The 17,926-nt window shown below is 45.1% G+C and overlaps 1 protein-coding gene across 1 annotated transcript in view; it reads right to left on the bottom strand.

Moving 5' to 3' along the window:
- LOC121583222 (melanopsin-B-like) overlaps positions 1-560 on the bottom strand; it is a 43,013-nt gene extending 42,453 nt beyond the window's left edge. The window contains exon 1 of the mRNA XM_045225402.1: positions 421-560. Within this exon, the coding sequence (XP_045081337.1) occupies positions 421-557 (137 nt within the window). The 5' untranslated portion in view covers positions 558-560. The remainder of the gene's footprint in view (positions 1-420) is intronic.
- Between the last annotated feature and the right edge of the window lie 17,366 nt (positions 561-17,926).

Below are 17,926 nucleotides of genomic sequence, written 5' to 3'. Positions count from 1 at the left end.
TAAAAAAGGCATAGATTTCCTACGTCTGAATCGGCCCCTTACTGAAGAGCTGAACACAAACATTTTTGAGGAATTTAAAAGGATAGGATTGCACAAAGAACAGGTTTAGGACAGATGAGGACAAATCTGACAGCTAAAACGAAAAGGTGTGAAAATCTGGGATGATGCCTATTCTCATGCCTGTTCCCACAAAGATCTTAAAATATCCAAATATCCTCTTTAAATACCCTGCATGGTAAAATCTATCCTGTAATAAACACAAATTACTTTGGTGAATCAAATAAGAACAGGTTTAGAGGGAAGAAAACTGAAACACTTCAGCCTGGGTGCAGACCGGCACCCAGGCTAGAAACACTTGCCCTCTCTCCTCCAACTAGTGATATTCCCTCCTTCATTCTCCCCTCAGGTACTGTGGCCTACCTGAAGAAGGCGTACATCACCAGGGCGTTCCCACCGACCCCTACTGCTCCAATCACCATGACAAAGCAGGCCACGATGTAATGAGCGTGGTCCGGCACATCCACCTTCCGGAAGAAACCTCGGTCCATGTTGTCCATGCCTGGGACAAAAAGAGAAGCAGACCTGATTCAGTCCATATGAACAAGTTAATGGATCATACAACACTTTCACCACAGAGCCCTTTCTCTCTCTCTCTCTCTCTCTCTCTCTCTCTCTCTCTCTCTCTCTCTCTCTCTCTCTCTCTCTCTCTCTCTCTCTCTCTCTCTCTCTCTCTCTCTCTCTCTCTCTCTCTCTCTCTCTCTCTCTCTCTCTCTCTCTCTCTCTCTCTCAACTGTCTTCCATGGTTTGTCTTGGCTCTATGATATAAGTAGTGAACATTGACTGTTTTCCATCCCATACAGGATTGAACAAGGTAGTAAGACAACAGCATATCTGACCTCCCATCATCCTCCAGGTGAAATGTGTCCTGTGGTTCAGATATTGATCACTTCCAGGTAGAGCCTTGTGGCTGAGCTGCTGAGGTGTAGTCAACATTCTGTAGCTCTGCCCAGACATGGGTTCCTTACTCATTGGTGTGAATGCATCGATTGGCTGCAAGCCACTGCACAACAATAACAATCAAAAACCTTTAGTTATCATGGATCTAAGTGCTTGTGACAAGCAAGCATTTGGAAAGAGAACTTAGGAGAGACTACACATTCTATGAACAAAACTTTATGTATGGACATTTTTGTCATATGAAAGTTTATGTTGCTTTTGAGTGGTGATCAAATTATACGATATGTGAAATCATATTCGTGAAGTCATAGACTATTTACTTTAATGGAGACCTTGGACTCAAACAGCATTTTTGTCAGTGTTAATAAATTATAATATTAATCACTGGGTTATGTCCATCCATAACTCTAATGATTAAAGGAAGTGATTATGCGGTGGCATTTTGTGATGATGAAAAAGGCCATGCAGACCCTGCAGTGTGTTCGCTTGGCTCTGGTTGACCGCAACCCCATTGAGGTGCTGATTATAAGAGGATTTGTTTATTTATGTTAATGTGATCGAATCAAGAGTGCCCAAAGAGTCACGCAATGTAAAGCCATGCCCCCTCCCTTAATGTGTAGCCATTCAGCTTCTATCTGTGACCTACATCAGAGTAGAGCAGAGTGGTGTGGGTAGGCGCCATTCAACTGCTGTTTATCTGACTGACTGACTGACTGAAGCCCCCTCATAAGTGTGGCTGTCCAAGTGTGTTTCATAGTAATCTCAAGAGGCAATGCTTATTTGACTAATACTGCAATCGGCATCTTTTGTTTGTGTTTTAGAAGCCATGTGTTTCAGAAGCTCTCCAAAGAGGTGTGTGATGGGGGAGGTGGGCAGAGGCGTCATGCCTATATGGGGCACAGGGGCACGCGCCACCTCAGATTTGTCCAGATTTTTATAAAAATGAAAACATACATTTTCGAGGTAATTTTTGTTGATGTTGTTTCTCTGTAATACCACTAGCCACCTAGCAATTTTATGAAGTTGGCTTTATCTAGCCCAGATAGGTTCCCAATCTCCCAACCCCGTCATTCGCATGAAGAAAAAACGGAGATACAGAGGGCGCAGATCCGGGTGCCTTGAGAGAATTCGTCGGCGAGTGGGTAACCCGCCTCTACCATCCGTTCTATTGGCCAACGTGCAACCACAGGAGAATAAACTGGATGAACTCTGTTCGAGACTATCCTACCAAAGGGACATTAAAAACGGTAATATCTTATGTTTCACAAGTCGTGGCTGAACGACGACACAGATAATATACAGTTGGCTGGGTTTTCCGTGCATCGGCAGGACAGAACAGCTACGTCCGGTAAGACGAGGGGTGATGGTGTGTGTCTATTTGTCAATAACAGCTAGTGCGCGATGTCTAATATTAAGGAAGTCTCGAGGTATTGCTTGCCTGAGGTAGAGTACCTCATGATAAGCTGTAGACCACACTATCTACCAAGAGAGTTTTCATCTATAATTTCGTAGCCATCTATTTACCACCACAAACCGATGCTGGCACTAAGATCGCACTCAACGAGATGTATAAGAAAGCCCAAGAAAGCGAAGGTAACATGCCTAAATGACTACCACCACGTAGCACTCACGTCGTTAGCCATGAAGTGCTTTGAAAGGCTGGTCATGGCACACATCAACACCATCATCCCGGAAACCCTAGACCCACTTCAATTCGCATACCGCCCCAACAGATCCACAGATGACACAATCTCAATCGCACTCCACACTGCCCTTTCACACCTGGACAAAAGGAACACCTACGTGAGAATGCTCTTCATTGACTACAGCTCAGCGTTCAACACCATAGTGCCCACAAAGCTCATCACTAAGCTAAGGACCCTAGGACTAAACACCTCCCTCTGCAACTGTATCCTGGACTTCCTGACGGGCCGCTCCCAGGTGGTAAGGGTTGGCAACAACACATCTGCCACACTGATCCTCAACACGGGGGCCCCCTCAGGGGTGCGTGCTTAGTCCCTTCCTGTACTCCCTGTTCACCCACGACTGCGTGGCCAAGCACGACTCCAACACCATCATTAAGTTTGCTGACGACACAACAGTAGTAGGCCTGATCACCGACAACGATGAGACAGCCTATAGGGAGGAAGTCAGAGACCTGGCAGTGTTGTGCTAGGACAACAACCTCTCCCTCAACGTGAGCAAGACAAAGGAGCTGATCGTGGACTACAGGAAAAGGAGGGCCGAACACGCCCCCATTCACATTGACAGGGCTGTAGTGGAGCGGGTTGAGTTTCAAGTTCCTTGGTGTCCACATCACCAACAAACTATCATGGTCCAAACACACCAAGACAGTCGTGAAGAGGGCACAACAATTCCTTTTCCCCCTCAGGAGACTGAAAAGATTTGGCATGGGTCCCCAGATCCTCAAAAAGTTCTACAGCTGCACCATCGAGAACATCCTGACCTGTTGCATCACCGCCTGGTATGGCAACTGCTCGGCACCCGACCGTAAGGCGCTACAGAGGGTAGTGCGTATGGCCCAGTACATCACTGGGGCCAAGCTTCCTGCAATCCAGGACCTATATACTAGGCGGTGTCAGAGGAAGACCCAAAAAATTGTCAAAGAATCCAGTCACCCAAGTCATAGACTGTTCTCTCTGCTACCCTACGGCAAGCAGTACCGGAGCGCCAAGTCGAGGTCCAAAAGGCTCCTTAACAGCTTCTACCCCCAAGCCATAAGACTGCTGAACAATTAATCAAATGGCCACCTGGACTATTTGCATTAACACCCCCTCGACTAACCTGTACCCATGCACATTGACTCGGTACTGGTACCCCCTGTATATAGCCACGTTATTATAACTTTATTGTAAAACATTTTTTTGTTACTTTAGTTTATTTAGTCAATCTTTTCTTAACTCTGTTTTCTTAAAACTGTATTGTTGGTTAAGGGCTTTTCACGGTATGGTCTACACCTGTTGTATTCGGTGCATGTGACAAATAAGATTTGATTTGATAACTAACTACCAAGAAGCCATTTGAGGCTGTCAAGATAGAGTAGCTAGGTTGGCTAACTATCTTAGCTGGCATGCCTGCTGGCAAGGTTGGTAGACTTTAGAAAAGCAAGCAATTACTAAATGTACTGAATAATACTCACATTCCTTTCAATCTTTTCCCCAGCCATTCTCATGTACTTTGTGCCAAATCAGATTTTCAGGGTGCATGACACTGATGGAGGAGGGGATAATTAAAACTATTGGTTTCTATAGTCACTCTTTACATTAAGTTGCACCTACAATCAGTGGCGACCCGTCATTCAGGGCAGGTGGGGCAGAGCTAAAAATATATACAGTACCAGTCAAAAGTTTGGACACACCTACTCATTCAAGGGTTTTTCTTTATTTTTACTATTTTCTACATTGTAAAATAATAGTGAAGACATCAAAACTATGAAATAACACATATGGAATCATGTTTTATATTTGAGATTCTTCAAAGTAGCCACCCTTTGCCTTGACAGCTTTGCACACTCTTGGCATTCTCTCAAACCAGCTACATGAGGAATGCTTTTCCAACAGTCTTGAAGGAGTTTCCACATATGCTGAGCACTTGTTGGCTGCTTTTCCTTCACTCTGCGGTCCAACTCATCCCAAACCATCTCAATTGGGTTGTGGTTGGGTGATTGTGGAGGCCAGGTCATCTGATGCAGCACTCCATCACTCTCCTTGGTCAAATAGCCCTTACACAGCCTGGAGGTGTGTTTTGGGTCATTGTCCTGTTGAAAAACAAATGATTGTCCCACTAAGTGCAAACCAGATGGGATGGCGTATCGCTGCAGAATTCTGTGGTAGCCATGTTGGTTAACTCTGCCTTGAATTCTAAATAAACCAGCAAAGCACCCCCACAACATCACACCTCCTCCTCCATGCTTCACGTTGGGAACCACACATGCAGAGATCATCCGTTCACCTACTCTGCGTCTCACAAAGACACAGCGGTTGGAACCAAAAATATCATTTGGATCAAAGGACATATTTCCATTGCTCGTGTTTCTTGGTCCAAGCAAGTCTCTTCTTATTATTGGTGTCCTTTAGTAGTGGTTTCTTTGCAGCAATTCGACCATGAAGGCCTGATTCACACAGTCTCCTCTGAACAGTTGATGTTGAGATGTGTCTGTTACTTGAACTCTGTGAAGCATTTATTTTGCCTGCAATTTCTGAGGCTGGTAACTCTAATGAACTTACCCTCGGCAGCAGAGGTAACTCTGGGTCTTCCTTTCCTGTGGTGGTCCTCATGAGAGCCAGTTTCATCATAGCGCTTGATGGTTTTTGCGACTGCACTTGAAGAAACTTTCAAATGTTCCATATTGACTGACCTTCATGTCTTAAAGTAATGATGGACTGTCGTTTCTCTTTGCTTATTTGAGCTGTTCTTGCTATAATATGGACTTTTACCAAATAGGGCTATCTTCTGTATACCACCCCTACCTTGTCACAACACATCTGATTGGCTCAAACGCATTAAGAAGGAAATACATTCCACAAATTAACTTTTAAGAAGGCACACCTGTTAATTTAAATGCATTCCAGGTGACTACCTCATGAAGCTGGTTGAGAAAATGCCAAGAGTGTGCAAAGCTGTCATCAACGCAAAGGGTGGCTACTTTGAAGAATCTCAAATATAAAATATATTTTGATTTGCTTAACACTTTTTTGGTTACTACATGATTCCATATGTGTTATTTCATAGTTTTGATGTCTTCACTATTATTATACAATGTAGAAAATTGTAAAAATAAAGAAAAACCCTTGAATGAGTAGGTGTGTCCAAACTTTTGACTGGTACTGTATATATATATATATATTTCTTTTTTTGTGTGTGTTGCCTTTTTTGAATGTTATTTTGGCATTAATACGTGTCACATATCAGTTTGCAAACAATGTAAACAAAAATATCATTGACTTAATAAAGCCGCAAACAAACATGGTGTCTTTTTTGCTTTCTTGAGTAAGGTAGCTCCAAAATACAGGTGTTTCAGCCTAGCTTCTGTGGTGGTGGGGCAGCCAGCGGAAAATACGGAGCGTAGGGGTTGGTAATGTACTGTAGTTGCGCCGTGATTGGCTCAGTGTTCTGTCACTCATGGGGACACTACGTCAACGCAAAATCTACGGGGAGAGCAAAAAAATTCAAGCCCCTTGGGTGCTACCATAGATTTACATTAGAAGTGCCCATGCAAGGAGGCTCAAGGTCATTGGCCACAGATAAGATGACGTCAAATCACGTTCTATCTCCCATAGCTTTGATTGGACTGATCATGTCAACATCATGCTTTCACAATCTTAGCTAGCAAGCAGTCATCATGAATCAAGTCGACAATCTACTGGCAAATCCTTTTCAATCCTTGTCATATGAAGAGAAAGTATGGATAAAACGTATCGGTGTTCATCGGCCATTGGACATAAACATTACACACCAAGTTGGAAATCGCAAATTCAACAATGGGTGGGTGTGTGGTCCAAGTCTTGGTTTAAGGCTTTCTTTTCCAAGCTTAAAAGGATAAACATTCACATACAACACCATGGGCCAGAAAAGGTTGAATACATTGGCCATGATGTCAATCCAGCATAACTGGAAACCCGGAACTGGGAAATCTCAGACTTCAGTGAGTTCAAGACAACTGGGAACGCGGGGAAAAAACGAGCTCCAACTGGGAAAATACGTTTTGAACGGTCATCCAGCTCGGAATTCCAAGTCGGGAACTTGGGCCTCTTTCTAGAGCTCCGAACTGAAGATCACTGACGTCCTGATTGAACCTTGTTTTTTTCTGAGTTCCCAGTTGTCTTGAAAGCACCATAAATCCAGAGAATGCCAGACTTTGATGACAAAGTTTGATGACAAAATTTGCCCACAAGAAGGACCGCCGCACCACCTTCTTGTTCAAGTGAGCACAGAACAACAAGGTGATTCCAAAAATGTATTGTATGCTGCTGCATAATAAAGTAATACTAGGTGTATGTTGTGTAGTAAGCTGTTAGTAGCCCATGTGCCTCACCCTAGTAATTTGGTCCCTTTCCCCCTCTTAACTTAGCCTACTGTTCTGACTTGATGGTGCACATGTAGCCTATAGCTTGTTTTAGAGAAATGTAATCATTGAGTATTGTAAGAGTTTTCATTGTCTGGTTATATATCCCCCTTTATTTATCCTACGTTCTGACTTGGTGTACAGGAAGAATACAGTAAGAACAGCCCATGTTCTGAATTCTGTCGCTGTACATTTCAAAGGTGCTGAACAAATGGCTATATTGACTGTGCCCGTCCTAGCTCGCTCATTAATGTCTTAATCGAAATTACGGATTGCATCTTATCCGCTCGTCGTTCCCTTATGCCATACTGTAGTTTGTACGTCTCAATTGTCAGTAGAAACCACATTTGTTTAAGCAAGTCAGCCATATCAGCTATGTTTTTATAAAGGCAGTAAATTACGCTGAATGAACTGTTTCACTGCCAGACAAGGCTCTGCTGATATCCAGGTGTAGCGGTGGTAAGGATTCACTCCATGGTGCTGAAAAGAAATCTCTGCTGTTGGGACAGCTTTATGTACGCCCAAACAGTTTGTGGGCACCGTTTGTCACCGTTATAGTGCAATTAATGTATTGTTTAGTGTTGTGTTGTGTAGTGCTGGCATGCATTACTTTTAATTTTTTTAATTTGCCGCACCAAGATTTACATGCTAAAATCGCCACTGCCTACACTACTATATACACTCACCTGCTAGTTTAGTAGGTACAACCATCAAGTACCGGGTCGGACCCCTCCTTTGCCTCCAGAACAGCCAGGATTCTTCGGGGTATGGATTCTACAAGTCATAAACGTTAGTTGCTCAATTGGTATCAAGTGACATAATGTGTGCCAGGAAAACATTCCCTACACCAGTATACCACCAGACTGCACCAGGCAGGATGGTTCCATGGACTCATGCTGCTTATGCCAAATCTTGACTCTGCCATCAGCATGACGCAACAGGAACCGGGATACATCGGACCAATGTTTTTACACTCTTCAATTGTCCAGTGTTGGTGATTGTGTGCCCACTGGAGCCGTTTCTTCTTGTTTTTAGCTGATAGGAGTGGAACCCGGTGTGGTCGTCTGCTGCAATAGCCCATCCGTGACAAGGATCAACGAGTTGTGCGTTCCGAGATGCCGTTCTGCACAACACTGTTGTACTGTACCATTATTTGTCTGTTTGTGGCCCGCCTGTTAGCTTGCACGATTCTTGCCATTCTCCTTCGACCACAGGACTGCTGCTGACTGGATGTTTTTTTGTTTGTCGCACCATTCTCAGTAAACCGTAGACACTGTCGTGTGTGAAAAGCCCAGGAGGGTAGCCGTTTCTGAGATACTGGATCCGGCACGCATGGCACTGACGATCATACTACGCTTAAAGTCACTTAGGTCACTCGTTTTGCCCATTCTATCAATTGAACAGTAAGTGAATGCCTCGATGCCTGTCTGCCTGCTTATATAGCAAGCCACGGCCACGTGACTCACTGTATGTAGCAGCGATCCATTTTCGTGAACGGGGTGGTGTACCTAATAAACTGTCCAGTGAGCGTATATGTAAACAGAAACATCTTCAAGTTACAAGTAAACTGACAATTTTTTATATTTACCATCGGCCACTTGCTGCTATTTTTACTTGTGAAGTGTTGCTATTTCTATATCAGCCCACATTGACCCACATAACATATTACAAAACCCCATCTGTTACAACACTGAACACAATGAGTGATGGTCTGACTCAAGTGTGTCACATCAATTCAGGGGCTCCATGCTGTGCTCATTGATGTTGCAGCTCATCTCTACACTCAGGTTGACGTCAGAGACACTTTCTATCACCTTGACACCTTCCTCCTGCTCCTCCTCCTCAAAACATTTAGCAAGCCAGTCTAAAACCCAGGTTAAAGGTCAACCAAAACATTTAGCAAACCAGTCTAAAACCCAGGCTAAAGGTAAAACCAAAACATTTGGCGAGCCAGTCTATAACCCAGGCTAAAGGTAAACTAAAACATTTAGCGAGCCAGTCTAAAACCCAGGCTAAAGGTAAACCACAACAATTGAGTACTTCTTTGAAAGAAAGTCTGTATTTGTATGAAGAAAATATTCACATGTGAAAGTTTCATTTTGTTTCAAGAGAATTGTGTTATTATACATATTTTACGAACTTACTGTTGCATGACAGTGGGCAGAGAATGTGGATTCTCACTGAAAGGCAACTAAAAGAATGGCTATGGAAAGCAGTTGAAAGCAGAATGTACTGTGCTTTAAACATGACTTGTCATTTTACTGGGGTTGCTGTTAAACTTGAAGCAAATTGATTAGATCAGTGGTTCCCAACCAGGGGTACTAGGACCCCTGAGGGCACTTTCCCTATCCACAGGGGATACATGAGAAGACTCATGAGATCATAGGCCTACTGGTAAAATGCACATGAGGGGGTACTTCAGGGATACTCTGGACAGAGCAAAATTCAGTTGGTGGAACAGTAACCGGAAAAGGTTGGGAACTACTGGATTAGATGAACTAATGTTGTTATGATGTGTTTATGAAATTAAGCTTATAAACTTGAAGTGACACTAACTTGAAGTCACACATAAACAACAGAGAAAATGGATCTCATTACATTTTCACATGCAAATACTGTATACTGTTTTAGAATGTATTATTTTTAAACATGATTTGAACCTATAAATAAAGTTTCAGATGACAACAAAAAGGTTCATGGAGTAATAGGTTGTGCTTGTTTGAATGTATCTTACACAAACAAACAGGTAGCCTAATTCATAGGTTTTTACTATGTAGTTTCTTAGTAATTACCTGGTCAATGCTGTACCATACAACTACCCATTTTATTCTAACTTTCTATACTTCCCACAAAATACAGGATTGCTTTGGCCAGTTACAACAGGTCAGATATTTGTGAACATGTTCAAATTGAAAATACTCAAATCAGTCACGTTTTCCAAGAAACTCCAACCTCTAGTATAATTAAATGTTACAAATAAAAGTCCCACCATGTGAGCTTTATGTTTTTATTTATTTTTATTACAAATGTTTGATTTCTTTAGTAATTTTTTTGTTGGGGTGGGTGGAGTGGTTACAAGTACATTATTCATTTCAATTTATAAGTGTATAAAACATGCACCTGTAGGCTGCCATTAAAAAGAAAAATAACAGTAAGAAATACAGTTTAAGTCGGAAGTTTACATACACTTAGGTTGGAGTCATTAAAACTTGTTTTTATGACAATAGTTTTGGCAAGTCGGTTAGGACATCTACTTTGTGCATGACACAAGTACTTTTTCCAACAATTGTTTACAGACAGATTATTTCACTTATAATTCACTGTATCCAGTGGCGGCTCCTGAAAAAATTCTCAGGAGGGGCAATTTTTCTGATGATTTAGGTGACCTACACACATTTAAAAAAAGATATGTCCAGCAACAACATGAAGACAGGGGCAGCATATAAGTCAATACCAGAAGCATTTATTGACTGATCTCAAAAGTGTTGGCTTACCAGGGTTGGTGGAGCCCTCAGTTTCATCTTTGCCTCGCAAAGCTAACTCAAACACTCCGCAAAACTTCACACACTGGATTAGCCGGCTGAGGATGTGGCGGTTCTTGCTAATGTCGTAGTAAATATATTTGTTATAGTGAATATGGAATATGATATGTTGAGTAAAATGTTGTGCTAAGATCTATTTAGGTCAGGAGCTGGTTATAAGTTATGTTCCTATCCAATAACAATGGACAAAAGGGTCCTATCTTGTCAGCCTTGTCAGCAGGTGGCCAAGGACAACACCCACGCCATAGGCCTCTCAGTTCTTCCAACTCACGAGTTCTTGCTCTGAGGACACACACACACACAAACACACACACACACACATCATCACTGTTAAACACACACACACACACACATCATCACTGTTAAACACACACACACACACACACACACACAAAAATCCCCTCTCTTAGGCTGAACATTTGAAGACAGAGAACCCGACTCAGAGCCAATGTGTTAGGCCTACTGCTGCTAGGTAGCTCTCTCTGCTCTCTCCCTCCCCTCTGTCTGTCCTTGATTGCAGGAGTGAAGTCTGGTGTGCGGGAGTCAGGGTTCCAGCTGCAGCTCATTCACCATAATCACCTCAGCCTTTAAGACCCGGTCAAACTTGCCACTCATCGTCAGATCATAGTCAAGACGACCATGTTAGTCTCGCTGCCGATTCAACCTGGTTATTTTTGCTCTTTGTGTTTTTGGCCTGCTCTATTTACTTTTTCTCCTGTGCCACAGATATTGGAACCTGACTCCTGCCTCCGCTTCACTCCTGCCACCACCATCCTGCTCTCCTTTACCGGACCTCTCTTTTGGACTCACCACGGACACTAGGACATTACGGTACCACACCTGCCCTGATCTGGATCTGTTACCCTCCCTGTACCTGGACTTGCTCTTCCCTATATTTGGAAACCTGGACTTTGAACATTGTAAATAAACCTGTTAAAACTTATCTGGCTTGGTGTACTTGTCTGCATTTGGGTTCTTATCCAGTTAAATCATAACAGTATGATCTGACCAACATGAACCCAGCAGACAGTAGCTCGGATACCACCCCAGAGTGCACTCAAATTTGGACTGCCATAGCCAATAAGGGCATTTTACTTGGCCAACATGATACCCTGTTTAAGACGATTGCTGAGGACAGTCAGGTGCTGCTTAATCAGGTTCAATTACTCTCCAATCAAGTGTCTGCCCTTACTACCCCTTCAGCCCAGATCCGAGAGCCTTTTGTTCCTGCTCCAGAGCGCTATGACGGGAACATGGGAACCTGTGGCGATTTTTTGACTCAATGCTCGTTAGTGTTTGAACAACAGCCCCTCACCTACGCCTCAGAAAGAGCCCGTATTGCCTACCTTATCAACTCTACTAGCGGTTCCGCTCGTGCCTGGGGATCCGCGGTCTGGGAGAGTCAGTCGGACATCTGCAACGCTTACGTTGCCTTCACCACGGAGATGAGGAAGGTTTTTGACCACCCCGTACGAGGCAAGGAGGCTGCGAAACGGCTGTTTTCTCTTCGGCAGGGGGCTCGTAGTGTGGCGGAGATGGCAGTGGAGTTTCGGACTTTAGCAGCAGTGAGTGGTTGGAATGACGAGGCATTACAAGGAGTGTTCATCAATGCTTTGTCTGAGACTTTAAAAGATGAATTGGTGTCATATGATGAATCGCCTACGCTGGATAATCTTATTTCACTCACTATCAGGTTGGATAATCGGATTCGGGAGCACCGCCGGGAGAGGAGTGTTAGTTCCAAGCAACCTGTCTGTCATCAACAAACTCCTCCCTGCATCGTCCCTACGGAGAGAGCCGTGTCTTCCCGAGTCGATACGAGGAGCACTGAACCCGAAGCCATGGAGGTGGGTCGTGCACGGTTGTCCTCAGAGGAGCGTGCACGTCGTATTCAGGCTCGGGTCTGCCTGTATTGTGGAGAAGCTGGTCATTTCGTTCCTTCCTGCCCAGTTCGTCCGGGAAAAGGGCCGGCTCATCATTAATGGGAGAAGTTTTGGTGAGCCGAGCAGCGGATTCTTCCTCTTCTCCCCGCATTCTGCTCCAGGCATCCCTCCAGTGGCAGTCCCAGAATTTCTCTGTTAGTGCGCTGATTGACTCTGGTGCCGACGAAAGCTTTTTGGATAGAGAGTGGGCTCAACAAATGGATTTGGAGACTGTTCCTATGGACTGTCCGCTGCAGGCTAAGGGTCTAAATGGACAATTGTTGACCCGTATTACCCATCAGACTGTTCCTGTTTGTCTTAGAGTGTCGGGAAATCATCAGGAGAACATTCAATTCTATATTATCGACTGCCCACAGACTCCCCTGGTCCTTGGTATCCCCTGGCTCATAAGACACAATCCACACATTGATTGGGTGACAGGTAGCATTGTTTAATGGAGCACATTTTGTCATGTGAATTGTTTGTGTTCTGCTCAGACTCCTGCCAGTACTGTGCCTCAACCTCCACTGGAGTCCATGGATCTTTCTGCTGTTCCTGACGTGTATCATGACCTGGCATCCGTTTTCTGCAAACACAGAGCTACTTCTCTTCCTCCTCACCGGCCTTACGACTGCGCCATTGACCTCCAGCCAGGAGCCCCGCTCCCCCAGCAGTCGCCTGTACAATCTCTCCCGGCCGGAGACGGAGGCTATGGAGAACTACATTCGGGACTCCTTGGCGGCAGGTATTATGCGTCCTTCCTCGTCACCTGTAGGAGCGGGATTCTTTTTTGTTGCTAAGAAGGATAAGACCCTCAGACCCTGTATTGATTACCGTGGACTTAACAACATCACCATTAAGAACAAGTATTCTCTGCCTTTGATTAATTCTGCTTTTCCCCTCCTTCATGGTGCTACCATCTTTACGAAACTGGATCTACGAAATGCGTATCACCTGGTGCGCATTCGTAAGGGTGATGAATGGAAGACTGCCTTCAACACACCCTTGGGACATTTTGAGTATCTGGTTATGCCTTTTGGGTTGTCCAATGCCCCTGCTGTTTTTCAGGCACTAGTCAATGATGTCCTTCGGGACATGTTGAATCGGTTTGTTTTTGTCTATCTGGATGATATCTTGATTTTCTCAGAGTCCTCTCAGGAACATGAACTGCATGTGCGCCAGGTGTTGCAAAGGTTGTTGGAGAACAAACTGTTTGTGAAGATGGAGAAATGTGAATTTCATGTGTCTGAGACCTCTTTTTGGGTTACATCATAGCTCAGGGGGAGTTGCGGATGGACCCAGCTAAGATCTCTGCTGTCACGGACTGGCCAGCTCCCTCTACCCGCAAAACAACTTCAACGATTCCTGGGGTTTGCGAACTTCTCTAGGAGGTTCATCAAGGACTACAGCCGCATTGCGGCGCCACTCACCGCTCTCACCTCCATCTCACGACCGTTCGCTTGGAATGAAGGGGCCGAATCAGCGTTCGAAGAACTGCAACATCGCCGCCTCGGCTCCCATTCTGATGCAGCCGGACCCCGACCGCCAGTTTGTCGTGGAGGTGGATGCATCCGACACTGGGGCAGGTGCGGTGTTGTCACAACGTTCTCCTGAAGATAACAAACTGCATCCCTGTGCTTTTCTCTCAAGGAAACTTTCTCAGGCTGAGAGGAATTATGATGTTGGCAATCGTGAACTGCTCGCCGTTAAGCTGGCTCTCGAGGAGTGGCGACATTGGTTGGAGGGGGGCGGAACAACCCTTCATCGTTTGGACGGATCATAAGAATCTGGCTTACCTCCAGTCAGCGAAGCAGCTCAACCCCGTCAAGCCAGGTGGGCACTATTTTTTGGGAGATTCAATTTTTCTCTGTCGTACCGTCCTGGGTCACGCAACGTCAAGCCTGACGCCCTGTCTCGTGTTCATTCGGCTGTTGATACTGGTAGTAACCCTGAACCCATTTTGCCTCCTACCTGCAGTATTGCGGTCATCACATGTGACATCGAGGGGATTGTTAGACAGGCTCAACATCATCAAGCTGACCCTGGGAGGGGTCCTCCTAACCGGATGTTTGTCCCTGAGTCTGCTCGCTCCCAGGTACTTCAGTGGGCTCACTCGTCTCCCCTTACCTGTCACCCTGGAGTTTCGCGGACCCTTGACTTTGTGCGACGGAAGTTCTGGTGGGCCAGGATGGAGGCGGACACTCGAGCCTTCATTGCTGCTTGTACGGTATGTGCACGAAGTAAAAACTCCACCCAGGCCAGCGCCGGTCATCTACGACCTCTACCTATACCCAGCCGGCCCTGGTCGCATATCGCTATGGATTTTGTCACTGGACTTCCCCCCTCGTCTGGAAAGACTGTCATTCTTACGGTGATTGATCGTTTTTCTAAGTTCGCTCATTTTTTTGGCCCTACCTAAACTGCCCACTGCCAGAGAGACGGCTGAGATTTTGGTTGAACATGTGTTCCGCTCTCATGGTCTACCCACGGATATTGTCTCTGACAGGGGTCCCCAGTTTGTCTCCCAGGTGTGGAAAGCTTTCTGTAAAGTTTTGGGCATTATATCCAGCCTGTCCTCTGGATATCACCCCCAGACCAACGGGCAAGCCGAGAGAGCGAACCAGGAGATGGAGACCGCTCTTCGCTGTGTCACTGGGTCTAACCCTGGGTCATGGAGCTCCATGCTCCCCTGGGTGGAATATGCTCATAACACCTTGACTAACGCTTCCTCTGGTTTGTCTCCTTTTCTGTGTGCTCTGGGTTATCAACCTCCCCTGTTCCCTTCCCAAGAGAGGGAACTGGCGGTACCCTCGGTGCAGTCCCACATGCGCCGCTGCTTCAAGGTCTGGAGGAAGGCCAGGGTAGCTCTGTCCCGAGCTTCGGGCGTACATGCAGAGGCAAGCCAACCGTCACCGGTCCCAGGCTCCCGGTTACTCTCCTGGTCAAGAGGTATGGCTGAAGTCACGGGACCTTCCATTGAAGGTGGAGTCTAAGAAGATGGCGCCTCGTTTTATAGGACCGTTCAAGATACTGTCTATTGTTAACCCCTGCACGGTTAAGCTACAGCTTCCTGCCTCCCTACGGGTTCATTCCACCTTTCATGTTTCCCAGATTAAGCCTGTGTCGGTTAGCCCTCTGTGCCCGCCCTCTCGTCCCCCTCCTCCGCCCAGGATCGTGGGTGGGGGTCCGGTCTCACACTGTCCGGCGACTTCTGGATGTTCGCCGCCGAGGTCGTGGTTGCCAGTACCTGGTGGATTGGGAGGGTTATGGTCCTGAGGAACGTTCCTGGGTGCCCAGGAGCTTCATTGTGGATCCTGCTCTGGTCCGAGAGTTTCATAGGTTACATCCCGATAAACCCCGTCGGCCGCCAGGTGGCGTCCGTAGAGGGGGGGGTACTGTTAGGCCTACTGCTGCTAGGTAGCTCTCTCTGCTCTCTCCCTCCCCTCTGTCTGTCCTTGATTGCAGGAGTGAAGTCTGGTGTGCGGGAGTCAGGGTTCCAGCTGCAGCTCATTCACCATAATCACCTCAGCCTTTAAGACCCGGTCAAACTTGCCACTCATCGTCAGATCATAGTCAAGACGACCATGTTAGTCTCGCTGCCGATTCAACCTGGTTATTTTTGCTCTTTGTGTTTTTTGGCCTGCTCTATTTACTTTTTCTCCTGTGCCACAGATATTGGAACCTGACTCCTGCCTCCGCTTCACTCCTGCCACCACCATCCTGCTCTCCTTTACCGGACCTCTCTTTTGGACTCACCACGGACACTAGGACATTACGGTACCACACCTGCCCTGATCTGGATCTGTTACCCTCCCTGTACCTGGACTTGCTCTTCCCCTATATTTGGAAACCTGGACTTTGAACATTGTAAATAAACCTGTTAAAACTTATCTGGCTTGGTGTACTTGTCTGCATTTGGGTTCTTATCCAGTTAAATCATAACACAATGCAACAGTGACAGTAGCCTGGAGGGGACCTCGCCCAACTCATCAGGACCAGTCAGAAGATCAGAACTACTAGATTGAACCTACTTCATTTATTGCATAAAATGTCTGCACACAATGTTTCGGGGCTCTCTTCAGATAATAATAATAATAATAATAATAATATGCCATTTAGCAGACGCTTTTATCCAAAGCGACTTACAGTCATGCGTGCATACATTTTTGTGTATGGGTGGTCCCGGGGATCGAACCCACTACCTTGGCGTTACAAGCACCATGCTCTACCAGCTGAGCTACAGAAAGTGGATACTCATGGATGCGCATTGCAATTGTAAAATGTCAACACAATTGGAGACACCACGTCATTTTTGGAGACATGTTATTGACAGTAAACTATTGTAGATGCGACTGCTAACTAAATAAAACATTTTAGCTGGCTAGCTAATCATCTTAGCTAAATGTGGGGCAAACAATTCAGTTATTTACCGTTAATTTGAGGGATTGGGGTGAAAGAAATCGAGTTACATAGTGATACTTTACGATATACTGTATTGACAATATCGCAATATTTTAGCGCTAGTTGGCTGTACCTGCACCAAAACACCATTATTGTTCCTTCATAGCTTGTTCTCAATCTTTTCACATTGGGAGCCAATTTGTTTTCAGCACTTTTATTTCCATGACTGATCAAAACTCGTTCTCATGGCTTTCTGATCCCTCTGCAACAGACATATGGTGCGCAATAAAATCACAGTATCGAATCGCAATACGTATAGAATCATGAGACTCGCAATGCTGATGCATATATCTTATCGTGAGGTTCCTGGCAATTCCCAGCCCAAATTCATTTGCCACAACAAATCTCTTCGCTAGCAAACGCAATGTGTCTCCAGCAATGTTTACTTTTTTGACGTTCTATGGCATCTCCACTTTCCAAGCATATATGACCACATGTAATATTTTGGTAAGTGATGCAAATAGTGAACTATGTAGGGCCAGGATGTAAAATATATGTAGCTGCAGCAATTTCTCTTATCTGATATGGTAAGTAATGGGGCTTGATTTATAGCTCCCTAAGAGTTTGACGAACGGGTCCGTGAACGCGATTGCAGATATCTTTACCTCTGAATAAACTGCCTTATATTATACAATTATCCACCTTGTCCAAAAGTCTCTACTTTTTCTCCGTTCTCCAGTAAACTTGTTTTATCAACAATAGTAAGGTTCAATCAGGGACGGCTTGTTCAATAGGGCGATATGGGCGACGCACTGCCAAACGGGAAAAGGAAGGGATTTTTTTTCTAATCAATTATAAAAAAAATAAAATAAAAAAAATAATACTTTTTTAAAATAAATTTATAAAAAATTATATCACGGCAACAGCAGTTATCAGTGTTCACGTCTGATCTGCCAGCCACTAAATGTCAAATCAGGCTAAAGTCGTGCTTCAAATGGCCCCGCCCGTTTTTGGGCGAT

The sequence above is a fragment of the Coregonus clupeaformis genome, chromosome 15 (assembly GCF_020615455.1).
Source record: "Coregonus clupeaformis isolate EN_2021a chromosome 15, ASM2061545v1, whole genome shotgun sequence".
Taxonomy (NCBI): Eukaryota; Metazoa; Chordata; class Actinopteri; order Salmoniformes; family Salmonidae; genus Coregonus; species Coregonus clupeaformis.
Note: the sequence above shows the minus strand (reverse complement) of the source record. Positions and strands in the feature narration are given on the sequence as shown.